This window comes from Chiloscyllium punctatum, chromosome 11 (assembly GCF_047496795.1).
Source record: "Chiloscyllium punctatum isolate Juve2018m chromosome 11, sChiPun1.3, whole genome shotgun sequence".
Taxonomy (NCBI): domain Eukaryota; kingdom Metazoa; phylum Chordata; class Chondrichthyes; order Orectolobiformes; family Hemiscylliidae; genus Chiloscyllium; species Chiloscyllium punctatum.
This window is the reverse complement of record NC_092749.1, coordinates 99,170,458-99,193,295: the sequence shown is the minus strand read 5'-3', so window position 1 is coordinate 99,193,295 and position 22,838 is coordinate 99,170,458. Positions and strand designations below refer to the sequence as shown.

The following is a 22,838-nucleotide window of genomic DNA, read 5'->3' as shown; positions in this document are numbered from 1 at the left end:
CTGATGAAGGGGTCCAGCCCGAACCGTCGATTCTCCTGCTCCTCGGATGCTGCCTGACCTGCTGTGCTTTTCCAGCAACACACTCTCAACCTTGAAATCCCCCACCCGAGGGAAAAGACACCTACATTAATTCTATCTAAACCTCTCATTATTTTTATAAACTTCTACGAGGTCTATCCTGTGAGGTCTTGTTAAACCTACCCACGGTTACTGTTATTTGTGGGGAAGGGCAGGCTGTGGTTTGCCCATCAAAATGGTCACGGTGTTTTACAGCATTTGGTGAGAAGTGGCTGCAAAATAGATCAAATGTGAGGGTTTTGAGACTGATGCAAACACCCCTCTGGCTCTACAGAGCTTTCAACACCCATGCAATCCCACTCTTTCAGGATAGATCAGATAAATGCATTGGGGAAGGTGGGAGGATACATAGAGGAGGGCGAGATGAACTGTTATAGGGTCAGCTCATGTGGAGCGCAACATCAGCATGGGCTCTTTTGACTTTATTCACTCAATGGCTGTGTGTGCCGCTGGCTAGACCGGCCTAAGCCCTAGTTGCCAAAGGGCAATTGAGAGGCATCCACATTGGCGTGGGCAGAGAGTCAGACGTAGGCCAAACCAGTTGAGGATGTCAGATTACCTTCCCTGGAGAACACTTGCAAACTTTGGCGAGAGGACTCACGAAAATATGAGAAAGGAAGCATATTTTCCAGCTGAGTAGAGTTTGGACGAGGTCAGCACCCCAATGGAAATTTATTTCCATTGAAATGGCCTGCAGGAGCCCAGTTGAAACACGTTAAGAAGTGGCCTATCCCATGACAGGCAGGGTCAGGTCGACAGCTGATATCCTCTAGGAGAAAGTGAGGACTGCAGATGAGGGGCTTACGCCCAAAACGTTGACTCTCCTGCTCTCCGGACGCTGCAGGACCAGCTGTGCTTTTCCAGCATCACACTCTCAACAGCTGATACCTGCTGCTGATTAAATACAGCGGCACTTGAGACACAAGCACTTAGTGATCAGCCGGACTAGTTCTGATCAGGCAGTGGTGTCAGAGAGGAATTTCAAAGACATATTATATCAGTCTGAGTTTTAAGCGGTTTGTTACCTCTCCCAGCAGAACTCAATGGGGCGATTGATTTTAGTGCAACACTCAAAGATCCTAATTGTTTACGTCAGAAGGTTAGATCAATAAAATGTGCAAATGATGCATGCTGATTCCAACTTGGCGAGTGCATCTCAGAACAGTGTAGCATTACGTTCATTTGCAGCTATCACTGAATTTGGTTTTTAACTGGATTTTCTCCCTGGAGCACATGGAACTGAATGGATTAACCAGACGATCTTTTCCTGTCCAGTCAGTGTTTGCATGGATCACAATAGCCGTATAGTGGCTCCGTGGTTAGCACTGCTGCCTCACAGCACCAGGGACCTGGGTTCAATTCCAGCCTCAGGTGACCATATGGAGTTTGCACATTCTTCCCTGTGGCTGCGTGGGTTTCCTCCGGGTGCTCTGGTTTCCACCCACAGTCCAAGGATGTGCAGGTTAAGTGAGTTGGCCATGGGAAATTGCCCCATAGCATTCAGGGATGTGTAGGTTAGGTGCATTAGTCATGGGAAATGTAGAGGCATGGTTCTGGGTGAGATATTTTTCAGAGGGTTGGTGTGGACTTGTTGGGCCAAATGACCTGTCTCTACACTGTAGGGATTCTATAACTAGAAGGAACTATGACAAAGTAAACTTTAATAACTTTGGGAATTAAATAATCAGCAATAACTTTTTTCTGGAATCAGTTAAAGGATGAAAAGGACAAGGATAAACAGTTATAAAGGAATGAAAGGCAAGATGCTAATTAACCATTCTGGAAAGAAGGAGTCAAACCAACAGAGACAAGCTGTTTCCTGGGATGTAGGAGGTAACATTGTTTGATAACTTGCTGCTTTGTGACAAATGAGCAATTAACAGCATGTGCAGAAGGGATGCCCTGATGTAAAGGGATAAATTGCAGGACAGACAGTGTTTTAAAGAGACAGCTAACATTGAATGTAGCGAGGAAGAAAGGGCAAGCTACAGACTTGAAGTCCCCAGATGTATAATCAGTGTTGGAGGTGAAAGAATCTATAGGATCATCAGTAATGTCACACAACAAACTTGATAGAGAGAAAATTGTATAAGAATCCAACACCAGAACAATTCACCAGCAGAAGTTCGAAGGGCAATGCTGTGTAAGGATCGAACCCTGGACAGACACTGTTGGTTGGAATCATAGCTAAATCAGATAATAGCCAAGTTGGGTTGTGAGGCTTAACTTGTTGCCTTGTTTTGGTTGCTACATGCAGTAAAGTTTAAATCCCTGTTTCAGTACTTGATTGTGAGATTTCTTAATAAGTAGCCGAATTAAAGGTAACTTGTGGTGACTTACCCATAACGGGAACAATAATACCAAACTCTTTGGGAGAAGGCCTGGGGGGAGGTGGAAGCGGGGAAGCTGAGCAGAGGTGGGGGAGGGGGTATCCTGTCCTTAAATACCGGAGTTATCTAACTCCACATTTCAGGGATCTGGATTGGAATCGGCACTGCAGCTGGACCAGGCCTGGGAAGAGAATACAGTGTACTAGGACTTACACACAGCCAAATGAGAACCAATACATCCATGCCATTTATTGGCTGCTTCCTCACAGGTGAACAGAAGCTAGACTTCAACAACGTCAGACAATCACAAGTGAGTCAGTCCTTCTCCCAGGCTGAACCTAAAACAAGGTGGCCAAAGTCAGAAGATGTTTAAAGCATCTGTCTTGCCTGAAGCTTTCTGTCCCTCCTCCTTCAAGGGCACTCTGACTGAAGTATCGTTTACCCACGCCAACATCTCTTTTTAAGATTCGGTGGCAATGTTTATCTGCTGACATGCTGAGAAGTGTTATATTCCAGGAAGCTAGGAAGTGAAAGATAGAGCTGAGCCAATCTTTACACACTTTTATGAGCTTTTGTTTACAAAGCTACACATGAGGATTACAGTTCCAACTCTACTTCTGGGTAGGATGCTCTTGAGAGGATCGGTGCAGACTCAATGGGCTGAATGGCCTGTAGCTGTACTTTAGGGATGCTATGATTCTATTTGTACCACTTTTAATATCAGAGAATCAGTTAAATTCCCCAGGTGAATTAACTCACAGTAACCAAAACAAGAACTTTGAAATAAAATTCATCAAGTTAAAATATGCCTTCTTATCAAAAGTACTCCCCTGTTCATTGATACATTCGGGTTAGCTAACTGTTTGAAAAAGCCTGTCCTGCAATTAACCTCTTTACTTCAGGACATTGTTTCTGCAGAACCAATCGTAATTGTCCATTAAAATATCCCTCTGTTGATGGTGCCCTGCAGCCACCTGCACCCCCTCCGTCAGTGCCCACTAGACTCAAAAAAGTGGGCCCAGCAAGCTTTGTCTCTGGGGACACCTGGGCGCAGGAGTAATGACAGAAGGGAGGCAGGCAGTCTGGCTATATGGCCACCTCAGATGTTCATCATCAGGACCCATAATGAGGCCTTCAGGTCTGCCCACTCCCCAGCTGTCCACATCAGGAGGTCAAAGACCAGGAATCCAGACTTGAAGTGCACCCCATAAAGGGTTGGCGCTCCACTTTCAGAGAATAGGAATGCAACTGATACCCCCTTACAGCTACAACCTACGTCCAATTGAACAATTAGTACACAATTAAAGTGCTTTGGGACATTGTGCTGGGGTAGAGGCAATTTGTTGTTTTTGTGTGTTTCGGACCAGCTCTCAATGCCTGGGATGTATGGATTCAGAGGCATCTTTTGACAGTACAGAACACAGACTGTTGATGTGACAATGAATCAGGTGGCAAACATAGACGGTGATTGCTTTGTTAGGAGGTAAACTGATACGTCAAACAAATACTGATTTGTGTTAAAAAGTGTGGTACTGGAAAAGCACAGCCTGTCAGGCAACATCAAAGGAGCAGGAGAATCAACGTTTCGGGCATAAGCTCTTCATCAGGAATGGGGGGGATTCTTGATGAAGGGCTTATGCTCAAAACACAGACTCTCCTGCTCCTCAGATGACCAGCTGGGCTTTTCCAGCACCACACATTTTGACTGTGATCCCAGCATCTGCGGTCCTCGCTTTCTCCAAATACTGATTTGACTTAAGCCAAAAGAAGTACAAATTATTCGGTATTTGCTGTTCCTTCAGAATGTATTTGCTGCTCACTGAAACGTAGACGACACTTAATTCATTTAAAATAAAAATCATTGCTACAAATTTCAGCTAGTGTGCCAAGTATTAATTATAGTCAGCTTCGGTGTCAAAATCTCAAGGAGTTGTCAATCAGGTGCCTTGACCAGTCTCCCTCAGGCAAGATCTACCAGGCTTCATTGTCAATCTACTGGTGTACTTCCTGCATTGGTAATGGACCAGGATTACATGTATTGAGACTACAACAGGATAGATGCATTGACATTGCATTGGAATTGGTATATGACTGTACTGAAATATAAAGCAGGAATATTTTATGCCAACATTTGGCAATATACCAAGAATGCCTATATCAGCAGCTTAGTATGAATATCTGTACAGTCTACAATAACTGTATGAAAGAAGTGAGGATTGCAGATGCTGGAGATCAGAGTCAAGTGTGTGGTGCTGGAAAAGCACAGCAGGTCAGGCAGTATCTGAGGAGCAGGAGAATCAACGTTTCAGGCAAGAGCCCTTCATCCTCATTCCCGTTGAAGGGCTCTTGTCTGAAACAATGATTCTCCTGCTCCTCGGATGCTGCCTGACCTGCTGTGCTTTTTCCAGCACCACACTCTCTCCACTACGTTAACAATATGTCAGGTTGAGGGGTGACCTTACGGAGCTTTCTAAAATCATGAGGGGCATGGATAAGGTGAATGGCAAGAGTCTTTTCCCTAGGGTGGGGGAGTGCATAGTTTTAAGGTGAAAGGAGAAAGATTTGAAGGACATGAGGGGCAACATACTTACACAGAGAGTGGTTCATGGATGGAATAAACTACTGAAGGATTTAGTGGTACAGTCACAATAATTAAAAGACATTTGGATAAGTACATGAAGAGGAAAGGTTTGGAGGGATATAGGCCAAGCGCAGGCAGGTGAGACTAGTTTAGTTTGGCAACATGGTTGGCGTGGACTAGTTGGACCAAAGGGTCTGTCTTTGTGCTGTAGGACTCTGCATTTCTTTGTCAGGAATGGACACCGGTCTCCAAAAAAGACACAATTCTCAGATCATTAGGCACATCAGCAAACTTCCTACTCTATGAGACTCAAGCAGATCAATAGTTCCCCCCACCACAGTGTTTAACTTTGTACAACTGCAAAGATTTCTTTCCAATTTAGGTGTGACATCTAGACTGGAGACAGACAAACAGTGAGAAACGTCATGTAACAGGCAATGACAAGGACAAAAAGGATTATTTTCAAACTTTGATTATTTAAGCTTTCAAAATATAGTGGAAGTATAACTCAGACAAGCAGCTTATTTGTTACATTAATGGTTGGCTAGATGAGGATTTATCAAACGCAGCATCAGAAAAGGGACCTATTAAGACAAATCTTTTTAACAAATCATGAAGTCCTAAGATGTGAGAATACATTTTAATCGAAGATTCTGCTAGGAGAGCAATGGTTGGGGCTATGCATGGTTGAATTTTTATACATCATACTTCACAGAGGTTTTAGTGGAAAGCTCAGGTTTAGAGGAAATTTGATGCAGTCATGCTACCCCCTAGTGAAAATGACCTGTCATAACAGCAATGCAAATATTTCTCTCAATTCACAATTACCTACAGTGTGGAAACAGGCCCTTCGGCCCAACAAGTCCACACCGCCCCGCCGAAGCGCAACCCACCCATACCCCTACATTTACCCCTTACCTAACACTACAGGCAATTTATTGTAGTTTTAAATTAGAGAAATCTATTTAAAATAGCAAGACTGATGTTGTGATAATCTGAGTATACACAGATTTTTTAGAAAGTAAATATTGTGGATGCTTGAAATCTGAAAATAAAATCAACAAATGCTGGAACTACTCAAGCACAGTACATTTTCTCTTCAGTACTGTATCTTTTCCGAATGCAGCAACTTTTATATTGTCCCTCATGACAAAAGAAACTATTGCAAGGTCCAACACAGTGAGCTATGATAAACTGTGAACTAATATACACCAATACTGCATTCACCAGCACATCTATGTCTAAGCCAACATCGATCTATTCGGCTGCAAAGAGTAACATGCTTTCAACATTATTTTCTTTTATTAATTCAGGTGATGGGGATATTACTGGTTAGGCCAGCATTTACTGTCCACCTCTCATTGTCAAAAGGACAGTTCAGAGCAAACTACATTCCTGTGAGTCGCATGTAAGCCAGGCTGAGTAAGGATGGAAGATTTCCTTCCAAAAGGACATTACTGAATCAGATGGGTTTGTCTACCCCTAACCATGGGTAACCATGATCATTAAATTCGTAATTCCAGATTTTTATTGCATTCGAATTCCACCATCTGCCACGGCAGGACTTGAACCTGGGTCCTCAGAACATTACCTGGGTGTCTAGTGATAATACCACTAGGTCATCACCAGCCCCTGTCATACTGCAAATGGCCTGAGTTTAAATAGAGTCTGACACCTCCAGTTATATGCTACAATACTGTGATGTTACCATCAACATGGCTCTTGAATACATATTGATATACAGACCATGAGGCATAAGACAACATTCCCACACCCCTTTCCCAGAAATAAAACATTATCCCAAGACAGATATACATGGTTGTAACAGAGACACATGCTGTCAAGTTTGATAATTGTACAAATGGGTAAAACAGAGTTTACAAGATTAACATTTCAAATGTTAATGTAATGCTTTGGAGTTTTGACAACTTGCTCTGATCCGTTTAGCATATTCCAGACTGGAGTGGGACATTCTGTTCTATGTTACACTTGTTTGACAACCTAAGTTGTCTTATCACTGGGTGCAGTCACTTAACATCATCACATAATACCATCACCAGAGTGTTCTTCTTCCCTCTCTTCGTGCGAGATTGGTGTGTTGTATATTGACCTGAGCGGGCTTTTGTTCCTTCACCATGATTAGGAATGACTGAGACTCATAGAGTCATACAGCAAGTTAACAGACCCTTCGGCCCAAATAGTCCATGCTGACCACGTTCCCAAAATAATCTAGTCCCACTTGCCTGCATTTGGCCCAATATCCATCCAAACTTTTCCTATTCATGTACCTGTCCAAATGTCTTTTAAACATTGGAACTGTACCTGCAACTTCCACTTCCACTGGCAGTTCATTCCATACATAACCCATCATGTGTGTGAAAGGGTTCCCCTCAGATCCCTTTTAAATCTTTCTCCTCTCATCTTAAAAATATACCCCCTAGTTTTGAACTCACCCACCCTAGGAAAAAGATCTTTGCTATTCACCTTATCTACACCCGTCATAATTCTAGAAGGTCACTTCTCAACCTCCCGCCCTCAAATAAAAAAAGGCCCTAGCCTCTCCAGTCCCGGCAACACTCTGGTAATTTTTTTTCTGAATCCTCTCCAATTTAATAATATCCTTCCTAGAACAGGGATGCCAGAAGTGCACACAGTACTCCTGAAGAGACCTCACCAACGTCCTATACAATCTCAACAATGACGCCCCAACCACTATACTCAATGTTCTGAGCAATTAAGGCAAGTGTGCTAATCACCTTCTTAACCATCCTGTCTACCTGTTCAAGGAACTATGTACCTGAACCCTTAGGTCTCTCTGCTTGACATCACATAATCTGCACTGGTTTCATATTCTCAAAACTTCTGTTTGCATTCAAGTTTTTGCATTTATATTTCTAGATTTGTCCAGCACTCAGTTTTGGTAGTTCTCTACCTATTCGTTCACCATTGCTTCCATTCTCCCCTGTCTTTGACTGCTCAGTGTCCTGGGGTATCAGGCAATTAGTTGCCGGGCGAGGTTTTTAACAAAAGTCTTCCGAGCATATGTTGTGCCTGGATGATAATCCCTTCTCCATTGATGTAGCACGAAAATGTTGCAAGGCAATACAAAATTCTTCCTTTGTTGCTTGACACGTGATGACCATTGAACTGATGTTATGTTGCATCTGTTCTGCTAGACCATTTGAACTTTGATGCTGAGGTAACGAACTGCTATGGTTCACTCTCCACTTGATACACGTCTATGAATGGTTTGCCAATGAACTACAGTCTGTAATCAGACACCATTCATTTCACAAATAAACTGAAAAGTAGTGGTCGTCATATCAGCAACGGTTGTAATCATTCAGTCAAGTCACAAACAATAGGAAATTGGACAAGTAACTCATTATAGCACTTGAACTGAAGGTCTCAGACTCCATCATAATTCGGATCATGAGATAAGTCATAGTCATAGAGATGTACAGCATGGGAACAGACTCTTCGGTCCAACCCGTCCATGCCAACCAGATATCCCAACCCATACTAGTCCCACCTGCCAGCACCTGGCCCATATCCCTCCAAACCCTTCCTATTCATATACCCTTCCAAATGCCTCTTAAATGAACCTATTACTCTTTGTAACCAATTTGTTTAAGGCTAGTCCAGACACAGCCTGCAAATGCAGTATTTCTAAATATCAGCATGCTGTAGTAAACGTCAGTCAGATCTTTCAATACCATGTTATCTCTACCCTAGTTTCTTATACAACAATGGGTAACATAAGCATTGCCGTATCAGGTAAACATACCCTAGAGGCAAAACCTATATCATTCCCCTCAATTCCCTTTTCAGCATCCCAAAGGAAACATTCCTCTGAGAGACACAGTCCACTCGTCAAATACCCTCAACACCCATGTCCTTTCCACCGACACTTCCCTCAAAAGCCCTGAATGACTACACGTTTTCCTTCTCACTCCAGGCAATCCCAGGCCCCATGCATTTCCAGGTTAAGCTGCAATTCACATGCGCTTTTTCAAATTAAGTCTGCTGCATTCACTGCTCACAATGTGCTTCCTCCTTAACCATTTCTGTTACTGTGACATTGACAGTGTCCTCTTTGGTATTCATTTAGTATCTCAGCCACACCCTTCATGTCCAGAAGAAGATTTGCTTTTTCTCCCGAATTGGCCCGGAATATTTCTTTAATTTGTTTTACCGTGTGTCTGATTGCACGTGAACTTTTATGTCATGTCCCTTTTATGTCACCTGCTCATCCATTCTTGAGCACACTCTTTGACCCTCGTTGTTCACTTCTCGATTCTTCTCTATGCTTTCTGAATTCACGTTGGCTCTCTCCTGTAGTCAGCATCTGACATTTCCCGTAAGTTGTCCTGAACCAGTCTGACTCCAGACCCAAAGTAATGAGACTGTCTCTCTGCTGTCCTCCCAACAGGCTGAGGAAGCCACTCTGTTATAGCAAACCCCTCCAGACAACTCAGGAAGATAAGCACAAGATGACTCCATAGTTTGGACCTATCAACAGAAACAATGAAGACCCAGTGCACCCAATCAATTCTACAAAGTCCTCCTCTGAGGATTTACACCAAGCTTGGGAGAGCTGTCTCGCACATAGATGCACAACAACCTGACATTGTTTTATTGATTCATTCATGGATATGGGTGTTGCGGGCAGGCCAACATTTATTTGCCTATCAGTACTTGCTTGGGATGCTGGTACTGAGTCAGTGGAAACTGAGTCTTTGAGCACTTGCAAGGCAGATGTAGATAACGTCTTCATAAGTGGCCATGCTAAATTGCGCATGGTGTCCAGGGATATGTCGGTTTGGTGAATTAGCCCAAGACATGCAGGGTTACAGGGATAGAAGAGAGGGTGAGGCTGGGTGGGACGCTCTTGAGGGTCGGTGTGGACTTGTTGGGCTGAATGGCCTGTTTCCACACTGTAGGGATTCTATGATTCTATAAGTAATGGAGTGAAAGGTTATCAGGGTAGGTGGAAATGTAGAGTCAGTTATAATCTTATTGAAAGGTGTTGGAGAATCAGAGGCCTACTCTTGTCAGATATGAATAATTTCTAACAACCACAAACTCTTCCCTTTGTGCTACGTTTGAGTCCAAACAGTGGAGAGTTCTCCCCAGTTCCCGTGTTGCTTGGGTTCCTTGATGCCACACTTTGCCAAATGCTGCCTTGATGTCAATACTCAAGAAGCTTGACACCATCCAGGCCAAAGCAATCCACTTAATTGGCACCACATCTACATTCAATCCCTCCACCACCAGCACTCAGTAGCAGCAATATGTACTTTCCACACGATGCACTGCAGAAATTCAGCAAAGATCCTGAGACAGCACCTTCCAAACCCACGATCACTTCCACCTAGAAGGACAAGGGCAGCAGGTACTTGGAAACACCACCACCTGCAAGTTCCCCTCCAAGCCACTCACCACCCTGACTTGGAAATATACCACCGTTCCTTCATAGCCATTGGATCAAAATCCTGGAATTCCCTCCCTACCAGCATTGTGGGTCAACCCACAGCAGGTGGACTGCAGCGGTTCAAGAAGGCAGCTCAACCTCACCTTCTCAAGGGCAATTAGGGATGGGCTATCAATGCTGACCAGCCAGCATCGCCCGAGTCCCACAAAGGAATAAAATAAAGGGCAGTCACTCTCCTCTCACCCTTTGGCAGTAGCAGCACTTTGTCGATGTTTGGAGTGTTCCAATAATGCTCAACATAATGTACAGGAAAAGCATCTTGAATTTTAATTGGACACTTTACGCCCTCCTTATCTCAGCAGTGGATTCAACAATTTCTGACTGTAAATTTTGGCCCTGCTTTTCTACCATTTCTCTTCATGGTTTGATTTTCATCTTATCTTTTGCTTTCACTCTTGGCATCTTAGTTTCTTCTCTTGTCCCATCATTGTTCCCTTTGACCCTGGTGGGCTAACTCTTCTGTCATTCCATCGCTCCTGTTTTCCATCCTATCATAGACCTTCCATTTGTCCCTATTCCCACCACCATTTCCATCGACCCCGCCACCCTCCCCACCCTCACAACCCCATCTTAAAACTTTTATGTCTCTAACTTTTCCCAGTTTTGACAGAAAGCCACAAACATTAAACCTGTAGATGTGATAGAGATCTAGGTTTTGCCTCTCTCTGGTGTAAGGCCTGTAAAGGAGTACCGTGCATTTTACGATCTTTAATCCCGTGTTATATACAATTATTTGGCTTTTTCTACTTTATCACAGCTTCTTCTGAATTATGATCTTCTGCTTTATTGTGAACATCAAATCTGCAGCTTTGGCCATTTGTCAGAGAAGATCCGTGTCATTGTATATATTTTTAAAAGTAACAGAATATGATCTATCGAGGAGAAAGATTTAAAAGGAACCTGAGGGGCAGCTTTTTTTAGATTAGATTCCCTACAGTGTGGAAACAGGCCCTTCGGCCCAACAAGTCCACACCGACCCACTGAAGAGTAACCCACCCAGACCCATTTCCCTCTGACTAATGTACCTAACACTATGGGCAATTTAGCATGGCCAATTCACCTGACCTATACATCTTTGGACTGTAGGAGGAAACCGGAGCACCTGGAGGAAACCCACGCAGACATGGGGAGAACGTGCAAACTCCACACAGACAGACGCCCGAGGCTGGAATCGAACCTGGGACCCTCGTGCTGTGAAGCAACAGCGCTAACCCCACTGAGCCACCGTGCCGCCCTTTCTCACACAGAGGGTGGTTCATATGTGGAATGGACTGCCAGAGAAAGTGGTGGGTGTAGGTGCAGTCACAACATTTAAAAGACATTTGGACAGGTACATGAATTGGAGAAGTTTAAAAGGGATACGGTCCAAGTGCAGGCAAATGGGATTAATTCAGTTTGGGAAACGTGGTTGGCATGGATGAGTTGGACCGAATGGTCTGCTTCCATGCTGTGTGACTCTATGACTCTGTCAAACCAGACTTCAGCCTGAGATCTAACGTGCCCACTTCAGCTGGGATCATAACATCTGGTCAAAGCTGAGGACATCGCCCAAAGAGGACAAAACAAAAGAAATTTCAAAGAGGAAGAAGAAATAAAATGGCAAAGTACTCCCAAACTACATAACAACATTCTCAAGCAATTTTCCAAAGACAGGAGAATAGCAGAGTGCATCTTAGTAATTGCTGCAATTGAAATTTGATTGATATAGTGACATGGGCTTAACAAAGTCTGGGAGCAGTTCATTAGATTTGAGAGATATATATAGTGCCCTGATGGTGTAATGCGGACTTGATCATCACATCCATCCACATTGTCAGTTTTAGCTAATTCTATGCTGAAACACAGCTCTCACAAAACCTCTTGTCAGATACACCATGTATTGAAACAATCTGGAATTAAACAAGTTCCAATTCAGCAGGGGAAGGTCACACTGACCGTGTTATTATATTCTTGGTCTTGTTGTGCTGCTGGATATACTCTGCTGAGGTGAGGAAAAGATTAACTTTATTTGAGAAACACCTTCCTGTGACTTCATTTTGCCACGAGGCCGCATGTTTGAGCAAGATCATGTGATATTTCATCACTTCCTCTGAAGGTGTGTACCATGTTTCATTAGTGAGTCTTGCACAGTCAGATGTAACCCCCTCATGGACACCAGATGAAGAATTTCCACTGCCATTTTTCACTCTGAGTACAGAGGCTGGCAGGAGGGTGCGTACAAAGATTCATGCTACCAGACAGTACCATTCAGTCTGGTCTATTTTCCCAGAGAATAGATGGGCAACTGAAGGGATACTCCTCTGGGTAACCAATGACACCTATAATAAGCCAACCCAGGGGCCTGTCATCAGAGGTCAACTGGAATTTTCACCTATGAGCCAATGGCTAGGCCACAGCTGGCTGGAGCTTGGCTTCCCAAGGGCCGAGGCCTTCAGTAAGGCTTCAGGTCACTGGCTTCTCCTCCAACATCTGCTGGTTGGAACAATCTGCTCTCTGGGCCTGTTTCAAAATCTTCTCAATTGACTCACACTGTTCACTTTCCACACGTTTTGTCTTCATTGCACTAGCCATCTGGTAAGGCAGGCTTTCAGTTGCTTGCCTTTGGCACCAAGCTTTGTTTGTGGCCCTGCAATCAGATGTGCCCTGTGTCCCACTGTTTGTCCACTCGATGCGACCCTTGAAACACTGGAAATCTCTCCTGGAACATCCAGGTCATCAGACTGAGCTTCCAACTTGTTTCTGCTGAGGTGTGCAGCTTTAGCTCTGTGTTGAATAATGTGGAATTCCAAGATGTCACCCTTGCCAATGACGTCGTGCTTTACAAAGGCTTGCAAAGCAAGAGGAGGACCTGTGCCTATTTGTCACGTATATTCACTTGATGGGAATCGGTTAGCTCAGTTGTCCGGATGGCTGGTTTGTGATCCAGAGTGATGCCAACAGCATGGCTTCAATTCCTGAAGCGGCTAAGGTTACCATGAAGGACTCTCCTTCTCTACCTCTCCTTTCACCTGAGGCGTGCTGACCCTCAGGTTAAACCCACCGCCAATCATTTCTTACACTGAGAGAATGGGACTATGGGCTGCTTTACCTTTTATTGACTAATTTGATGCTCCTATTCCACTGTCTTACAATGGTCATGTTTCTCCTTTAGACTACACATTGCCAACCTGTTGGAATGTCTGGATTGAATCATCTGCCATCTCTGTACTCATACTTGACTTGTCCAAATTATCATCCAACCTACAGTCAGAGAGTCATACAACACAGAAGCAGACCCTTCTGTCCAACCAGTCTATGCTGACCATAATCCCAAACTATACTAGCCCCACATCCCTCGAAACCTTTTCTATTCACTGTACTTACCCAATTGTTTTTTCAATGTTGTAACTGTATGCACATCCACCACTTTCTCAGGAGCAATCACCACTCTAGCTTTTACAGCCCTATCCACAACCTGAAAAGTGGTTTACTTTCTTGCAATTAAAACATTTCCTCCATACGGGACACTCTTTCTTTTGTGTAGCGCCACGAATACTTGCACCTTGTCTATCGTCCTTGATCTTTCTGTGGATCGATTGGTGCTTTTTCTCTGCACTGTCAGAGAAGTCACACCAGGTTACAGTCCAAGAGGTTTATTTGAAATCACAAGCTCTCGAAGCGCTGCCCCTTCATCTGGTTGACTTCACCTGACAAGTGAATTCTGTCCATCTCTATCCCAATCCAACACCATCGCTTCCGCAAAGTTTCTCCGCATCGTTATATTTGAACAATCAGGGCCACAATTCAATATGGCGGCCAGGTCCAAACTGCTCACCAATTTACAGGCCATGGCTTATGCATTCCAAGATCAGAGCTTCTGCAAATGTTTAGAACTTCGTCAAGAGTCAGGTTAACTTCCTTCAGTGGTTGCACTGTTGTTTGGAGATCTCTCACACCTAAGAGATCTCTCACACCTCTCACACCTATCTTCAATTTCAGCTGCTCGAATTCATATGGTTCTGTGAGATGTATTGAGTTATCTCCGCTTGGGGTTAAAAGTTGGGAGGGTGGTGCTGGAAAAGCACAGTTTGTCAGGCACTATCTGAGCAGCAGGAGAATCAACGTTTCGGGCATAAGCCCTTCATCATTCCTGATGAAGGGCTTATGCCCGAAACGTCGATTCTCCTGCTCCTCGGATGCTGCCTGATCTGCTGTGCTTTTCCAGCACCACCCTCTTGACTCTGATCTCCAGTATCTGCAGTCCTCACTTTCTCCTTGGGGTTTAAAGCATACCTTCAAGCCTATCAGAACGTTTGTAGTCTTTTATTTCTGTTCTTTGGAGAGATTTAGCTTGGAATACATCTTGAAGCACTCTTCCGTCCCTCCCAGTAGTCATAAAGGTGTACGTCCCCAGGCTTATTAATTCAACCTGCCACAACCTCTGTTTCATGTAACCTTTCATTATGAATGGAGCAGGAGAAGGACACGATGAATTTGCTCAGTCTGGGAGGTATATACACTGTACATTGCAAATAATCTCTGGAACACCATAGTGACCATAGTCAGATACAGGTCACCAGTCAACAATCCACAAGCCAGGGACACAGCCAGACAGAACGGATTCAGGATGATCCAGGTAATGATTACAGACACTCACAACAGACTACACAAATACAGACAAGAAATTGCGCGCCAAAAATCGTTAATTTCAAAAACCACCTGCAACACAAATTACCAGCTCGGCGAACAGAACCACAACAACGAGCACCCGAGCTACAAATCTTCTACCAAACTTTGAACCATAGTGACCAATTGGGTCTGGGAGATGTCACCACATGATCTCCTGCCTTCAGCCACCCCACCTCCAGACTACTGCCATTGGACACCCAACATGTCAATCACCATGGAGGCCCAAGGTTAGAGCTTGTTAAAGGAAAAGCAAATTACTGCAGATGCTGGAATCCGTACTGAAAACAACAAATGCCAGAGATCACAGCGGATTGGGGAGCATCCATGGAGACAGAGCAAGCTAATGTTGTGAGTTGACATAACTCTTCATCAGAGACTTAGACTCGAAATGTTGGCTTGCTCACTCTCCATGGTTACAGCCCAGTAAATATGTTTTCACTCGTGACAGTGTTTAGAAGGTCACCCTTGACCTGTACCAGGCACTAAATCTTGTACCAACTCCCACTGAACAAGCCTTTCAACAGCACAGAGGCAGACCACTGAAGTTCTATTGCAATTAGTTTAGAAACATGACTCTCACTTGCAAAGCCACTCCATTCTTCCAGCACTGCAGACGTTAAACACCCCAGATATTAAAGACAAAAGTCCAGACTTTTATTCCAATTCATGCAGCGCAAAACTCCAGCATCATGGGTTATTTATCACCGGTGGGTCGACAGTTTCTAGTCAACCTGTTCAGAGATGTTATGATGTATCTCTGGAGTAGTTGGGACATGAACTCGAGGCCTCCTGCTTTACAGGCAGGGACACTATCCATGAGCCACAAAGGGGGTGGGGTCCAATATTTTTAATTAGCATGTTCAGTCGTGTTAAGACACATCTCTGATACCTGAACCAGGACCTCCAGGCCCAGAAGAAAGGACACTACCCCTTCATCACAACAGCCCTATCCCCCACTTACACACCCAGCCATAATTCACATCCAATTATCCCTTAATTATCAGATCGACATGTGCCCGGTTCCATTTGGCCTCAGGTCCCCGTGCCTATCCCTACTAGATGGTAAAACAGATGCCAACCCAGGTCGTGCACATAGGGGAAGGGAGTAAGAGAGGCCAAGTCGAGCCAGGGAGATAAAGTGGGTAAATGCAGGAGGCGTCAAAGAGCAGGGCAACACTCATCTTGCCTCAACGGCTCATTCAATAGGAAACTGTCACGTGCGTTACGGCAGCAAAATGGCTGTGATTAGCACTGCTACCTCACAGCGCCAGGGACCCAGGTTCGATTCCAGCCTCGGACAACCATCTTTGTGGAGGTTGCACATTCTCCCAGTGTCTGCGTGGGTTTCCTCCGGGTGCTCCGGTTTCCTCCCACAGTCCAAAGATGTGCAGGTTAGGGTGGATTGGCCATGATAGATTGCCCATTGTGTCCAGGGATAGGCAGGTTAGCCACAGGAAATGCAGGGTGACAGGAATAGGGTGGGATGTTCTTCGGAGAGTTAGTGCCTACTTGATGGGCCAAATGGCCTGCTTCCACACTGGGGAACTCTATGAGTTATTTTGAAAAGTTGGAAGATAAGATCCCTTCAATCTCTGTCAAAACAATTAATTCTCATTGAGTAAAAAAAGCCAAAACATAATCCAACTGCCCACGGATGGTGGTCACATTTCTAGAACATTCTCCCCCTTATTAAACTGCATTTATTTTAATTGAGAATATTAATAATCAGGATATAAGTACTTCTTCAACACTTTTATCAAAATAATTCTTCACAGTCAGCAAACAAATTTAATAACCAGTGCAATTCAAAAACCCTGAAACACTGAAAAGGGGCTGATGCTCAGAATTGTAACGGACACTTGCCTATAGTTTTATTCAAATAATAACTGCAGAGACAAAAAACAAAAGCTTGCATTTATGTAGCAACCTATGGACGTTTCAAAGAGCTTTACAACCAACGAAATACTTGTGTAATCATTACAGTACAGCAGGCAAACAGCCATGTGAGTAGGTAACCTGTTTAGGGTGGTCCCGATTAAGGGTAAATCAGGGATAACTCCTCTGTTCTCCTTCAAAATAGTGCCACAGACATCAAGGTTTGAGAAGATTCGTAGCTCAGGTTGGGGTTTTGGATGTAGGTTTGCTCGCTGAGCTGCAAGGTTCATTTCCAGACATTTCGTTACCCTTCTAGGTAACATCTTCAGTGGGCCTCAGGCGAAGCAATGCTGAAAATTCCTGCTTGGGTTGTTGGTGTCATTTCCTTCAGTGATGTTATTTCCTGTGGTGAAGTAACTTCCTGTTCCTTTTCTCAGGGGATGGTAGATGGGGTCTAACACGACGTGTTTGTTGATAGAGTTCTGGTTGGAAAGCCATGCTTCTAGAAATTCTCTTAGACATTAACTCAAGCAGACAGGGTCGCGAGTCAAACACCTGACTGGAAAGTTGGTGATTCTGATATGGCAGTGCATTGTCAGTAAGCTTTCCTCAGCAATAAGGGGAACGTGTTTTATGTGGGTTATTCAACATACTGAATTGGAGACTGGCCTAGGACCTAAATTTAAAATTAAGCTCAAATAATTCTGCTCTGTCCACTGCCTGACAAGGTGTCAAATGCACTGCATTTGAACAGTGTCTATCCATGGGCCCACTAGACAAAGCTGCCCTGATTTGGATACTCATTAGGAGTCTTAGGAGAGACCACCAGATGACTGGTCAAATTGAAGAAAATGGCCGCACTGAGGCTGTGGGGAGGTTGGAGCATGTTGTCCAGCCAGATTATTCAATTCCACAACACATTACTTCCCTTACCTTGATAAGCATAAGGGATTCCAAAGAAAACCCAACACAAAAGAAACTTATACTCAGAGAGAAATTTATAGTTGCATATTAAAATATTCCCTTGCTTTGAAGGGGAAATGGTTTAAGAAATTAAGAATTTAGGGAGCTAAAAAACATTCTGAATGCCCTGTGTTAATTGGGCAAGACACTGTTTATGGTAATGTCAGTCCCCTGGGTGGCCTTGCAGAAGGACCTGAAGATCTCCATATTGGGTGCTCACTGATCTGGTCAATGCCCTCTGTCACTGGTGGGCATTACAGGGCATTACTCCGCAATGCCAAATTACAAATTAATTTTCAACAGCAAGCTTTAACTTTAGCTGCCGTGATTCTTTAAGGGACTGTTAATTTGTGTTATTTTTGATTATACTCTCCAAATGGAAGTCAATTAAAGAGAGACAGGTGAAAGTTCATGTTCAGATGGTGCAGTAGAGATCAAGTGTCTGCTTGAGACTTTCTGTGACCAATCCACACCACTGGGGCTGGAGTGTATTATCTCCCCATATAATCAACTTTTAATTTGAATTCATCAATTCCTGTTGGATTCTTTATCCCCTATCCTTTACTAACAATGCACTTTTAAGGGGCAGTCAATTGTTAAATTGGTTTAATTTCATGGAACCTACCATGTGGAAGCAGGCCATTCAGCCCATCGATGCCACATAGCCCCTCCAAACAGCATCCCACCCAGAATCCGCCCTATCTTTGTGTTTCCCGTGGTTAACCCATCTAGCCTGCACATCCCTGGACACTATGGGCAATTTAGCACGGCCAATCCACCTAACCTGCACAGCTTTGGATTGTGGGAGGAAACCGGAGCACCCGGAGGAAATGGAGACACAGGGAATGTGTGCAAACTCCACTCAGACAGTCGCCTATGGCTGGAATCAGCCCCTGGTGCTGTGAGGCAGCTGTGCTAACCACTGAGCCACTTTGCCACGCCCTTCACAGGTTTTCATGTGGAATGAGAGAACAATTTACACACTGCATGATAAATCCCTCGGACGTACTAAGAAACATTGGTGTGCAAGCTCATAGATCCCTGAACGTGTCTGTAGAGATAGACAGGGTGGTGAAGGCGGCATATGGGGTAGAATACAGGAGCAAGGAAGTCTTGTGTGACTTCATAAAACATTGGTGAGGTCACAGATGGAATGGAATACTGTGTGCAAGTTCCAGTTGCCACACAGAACATGATTGCACTGGAGAGGGTGCAGAGGAGATTCACCAGGATGTTTGCCTGGGATGGCAAGTCTCAGTTATGAGTAAAGTCATGGATTGGCTGGGTTTGTTTCACTGGATCAGAGGAGGCTGGGGGTGGAATCTGATGGAAGTATACAGAATAATGACAGGCAAAGACAGAGACAATTGTTAGAATGTTTTCTCCATTTGAGATGTGTCTAAGACCAGAAGGTGTAGGTTTAAGGAGAGGAGCAAGTGGTTCAGTAGAGATCTGAAGAAAACTCTTTTCACTCAGAGAGTGGCTGTCTGAGAGGGTGGTGGTGGCAGATACCCTCACAACAATTAGGAAGCATCTGGATGAATACATCAAACACCAGAGAATATAGGCTATGGATCAAGTACTGGTAAATGGGATTAGTGGTTTGGCATTTGTTGGTCAGCATAGATATGGTGGGCCAAAGGGCCTGTTTCTATGCTGTACCATCCCATGTATTGGCCCCTTCCAGGAGCTGCCTAGTGTTTAATCAAGTACAATTATTTTAATTTGAGTTCATTGTTTTAATTGATTCATCAAAATAATACTATGTTAAGAGTGACCGCTGAGGTACGAGATGGTTGGTGGGCGATATACAGTATAGTGCTGCATTCTGTAAATAAACGCATTGTCGAGAATTGCCCATAGTGTTAGATGCATTAATCAAAGGGAAATGGGTCTGGGTGGGTTACTCTTCGGAGGGTCAGTGTGGACTTGTTGGGCTGAAGGGCCTGTTTCCACACTGTAGGGAATCTAAACTAATCTAATCTAAAAGTAATAGTGTCTAACTTAATGTGCTGTCAGTACGACCTGGGATCATTACAACATTGTGCTGTAATCATTCTAAGGGCAAGTGTGTACATACAGAACAATCAGGCACCTCACACCTTCAATGCACTATCTAGGCCAACATGGTACCTATTGTTAAAGTTCACTTGAGAATGTAACTTTAAGAAAGTTCTTGAATTTACATATGAAAGAACGAAAACCAACATGGTCATTCAAAAAGATGAGAGACTTAACAAACAATCTAGGTCTTTTTCAATATATAATTTCAGTTACATCACACTGTGAGATTTTGCTATAAGTTCTGTGTCCTACAATCTTATACTCCACAACCGCCTGATGAAGGAGCAGTGCTCCGGAAGCTAGTGCTTCCTTGAGACCCTTCGGGAAAAGGAGAGGGCGGATCCTGTCGAGCGGTTCCCTGGGCAGACTGTCAAAGTCATTTGGCAGAATGCCTCATCGCCAGAACTTGCCAACAAGCACCAAGACATGGCTTGGCTACTGGTGAGAAGGGCTCTGCCGGTGAGATCCTTTATGAATGCCCGCACTCTCTGCCGCACCACACGCTGCCCTCGAAGCGGCTGCGGAGGGGACGAGACTATCACACACCTCCTTCTGGAATGTGCCTACGCAAAGGAAGTCTGGAGACGAATGCAGTGGTGTATGTCGAGGTTTGTCCCAAGCAGCTCTGTGACACGGGACTCCGTGCTTTATGGTGTGTTCCCCGGGACGCACACCGAGACAAACATCAAATGTGCCTGGAGGATCATCAACTCGGTGAAAGACGCTCTTTGGTCTGTCCGAAACCTGTTGATCTTCCAGCTAAAGGAGTTGACCCTGACTGAGTGTTGCAGTCTGGCACATTCCAAGGTCCAGGACTACGTGTTGAGGAACACGCTGAAGCTTGGGGCAGCTGCCGCCAAGGCGCGGTGGGGAAAGACCACCGTGTAAAGTCTGCCTGCCTAAGAACAGGGGGCCCACGCAGTAAGTGGGCTCCTCTGACGCCTCAGCTAAATATATGCATAGTAAACGTACAGACCCAAATATATGTTTGCTTACTCGATCTCTGTATGCAAAGAAATAGAATGTTTACGTATGTATGGCATGACCAATTGTACAGACCATCAAAATATTTTTATGAATAAAGTATATTTTTAAAATAAAAAAAAGTGCTTCCAAATAAACCTGTTGGACTATAACCTGGTGTTGTGTGATTTTTAACTTGAAGTCTGAAATCATGCAGCCTTATTTTGTAGATCAAGATGAGTTTGTGTAATCAAGCATAACAAAACCTTAACCACTTAAACACAGGAACAGACCAGTATTCTCTTACCTGTTTAGGGTCAGAGGGACCGGTGGGCGATTCTAATTCAATAGTGACTGGGCCATCATTCTGTATATGAACTTGCATGTAGGCTCCAAATTTGCCATCTAGAATAGAATAGATTGTTTAAGTTAATCAGCTCACTGTAGTCATCTCCCTTCTTAGATGATCACTTTTAGTCTCGCCACCTTTACAGCTTTCAGCTTCCACTGACTGGGCGTTTTTGTAATGTTATTTTTAAGCAAAGCAGGATGTGAACAGTGTCCAAGAGTGTGGTGCTGGAAAAACACAGCCGGTCAGGCAGCAACAGAGGAGCAGGAGAATCGCTGTTTCGAGCTTAAGCCCTTCCTCAGGAATGAGGTGACAACTCCAGAATCTGAACTCCAGAGAGTCTGTTCTCTCTGCAATGCTAGGATGGACTTGTTTCCGCATGGGTTCGGGTTCTGACAGAACAGCCATCACCCTGGGCACTTTCACTGGGATTATGGGCGATTTCCCATCCTCACTCATCTGGAAACGTGGAGAGCAACTGTGGGGTGCCCTCTCCCCTTTCCATCACTGAAGGGTCTCATCTCCCTTTACCATAACACACCTTTACCTGGCTAATAAGGATGACAATGGCTCCCCTCATGTCTTTCAGTGAGGAACATACCAGCCAAGCTTCAAGTAACCAGCCCTGGGCTTTCTATACTGTCTGTAGGTATACCTGTGTTTACAGCCCTTTGTCATTTTTATCCTCCATCTCACTCCCTGTGTCCTCCACCTCCGACACTGCTTTGATGAATCTCAACAATAATGAGGAACAGTACCTCCTTACTCAATTAGACACTTTAGATTAAATTCACTTGTGTGGAAACAGGCCCTTCAGCCCAACAAGTCTGACCCTGCGAAGAGTAATCCACCCAGACCCTCTGACTAATGCACTTAACACTATGGGCAATTTAGCTTGGCCAATTCACCCGGCCTGCACATCTTTGGACTGTGGGAGGAAACCGGAGCACCCGGAGGAAACCCATGCAGACACGGGGAGAACGTGCAAACTCCACACAGACAGACAGTCACTCGAGGCTGGAATTGAACCTGGGTCCCTGGCGCTGTGAGGCAGCAGTGCTAACCACTGAACCACCGTGCCTCAGAAGTCTTTGCCTTGTTCTCCTTTTCTCAAGAGCGAGGAAGATTGATAGATGCAGCGGGATGATTAAACTCCCTTTGGCTTCCAGGGACTGTTTCTGAATGGGTGACTGTAGCCCCGGTCAAATAAAGTCTCGGACACACTAACCGGTATCACTTTCCATCTAACTGTCGAAACACTAATAATAATAATAAATCAAACAGTGACATGCTAGTACAGAACTTGGGTAAGCTGGAAAAAGGACACAAATTATCTCTGTCCAATATCTCACACTTGTTTAGACAATTCACAAGAATACAGGTTCAAGGGGTAAATCAACATTTATAAAGTATGAGAGGAGAGTGTTGATTTGTTGCTGGGTGATTTGTCGAGGAGTTGCCATGAAGAGTGCA

The 22,838-nt window shown here is 44.3% G+C and overlaps 1 protein-coding gene across 1 annotated transcript in view; it reads right to left on the bottom strand.

Annotated features, from left to right (window-relative positions):
* Positions 1–22,838, bottom strand: part of dtd1 (D-aminoacyl-tRNA deacylase 1) — a 189,303-nt gene that overhangs the window by 145,605 nt on the left and 20,860 nt on the right. Inside the window, exon 4 of the mRNA XM_072581404.1 lies at positions 21,324–21,421. Coding sequence (XP_072437505.1) covers positions 21,324–21,421 — 98 coding nt within the window. The remainder of the gene's footprint in view (positions 1–21,323; positions 21,422–22,838) is intronic.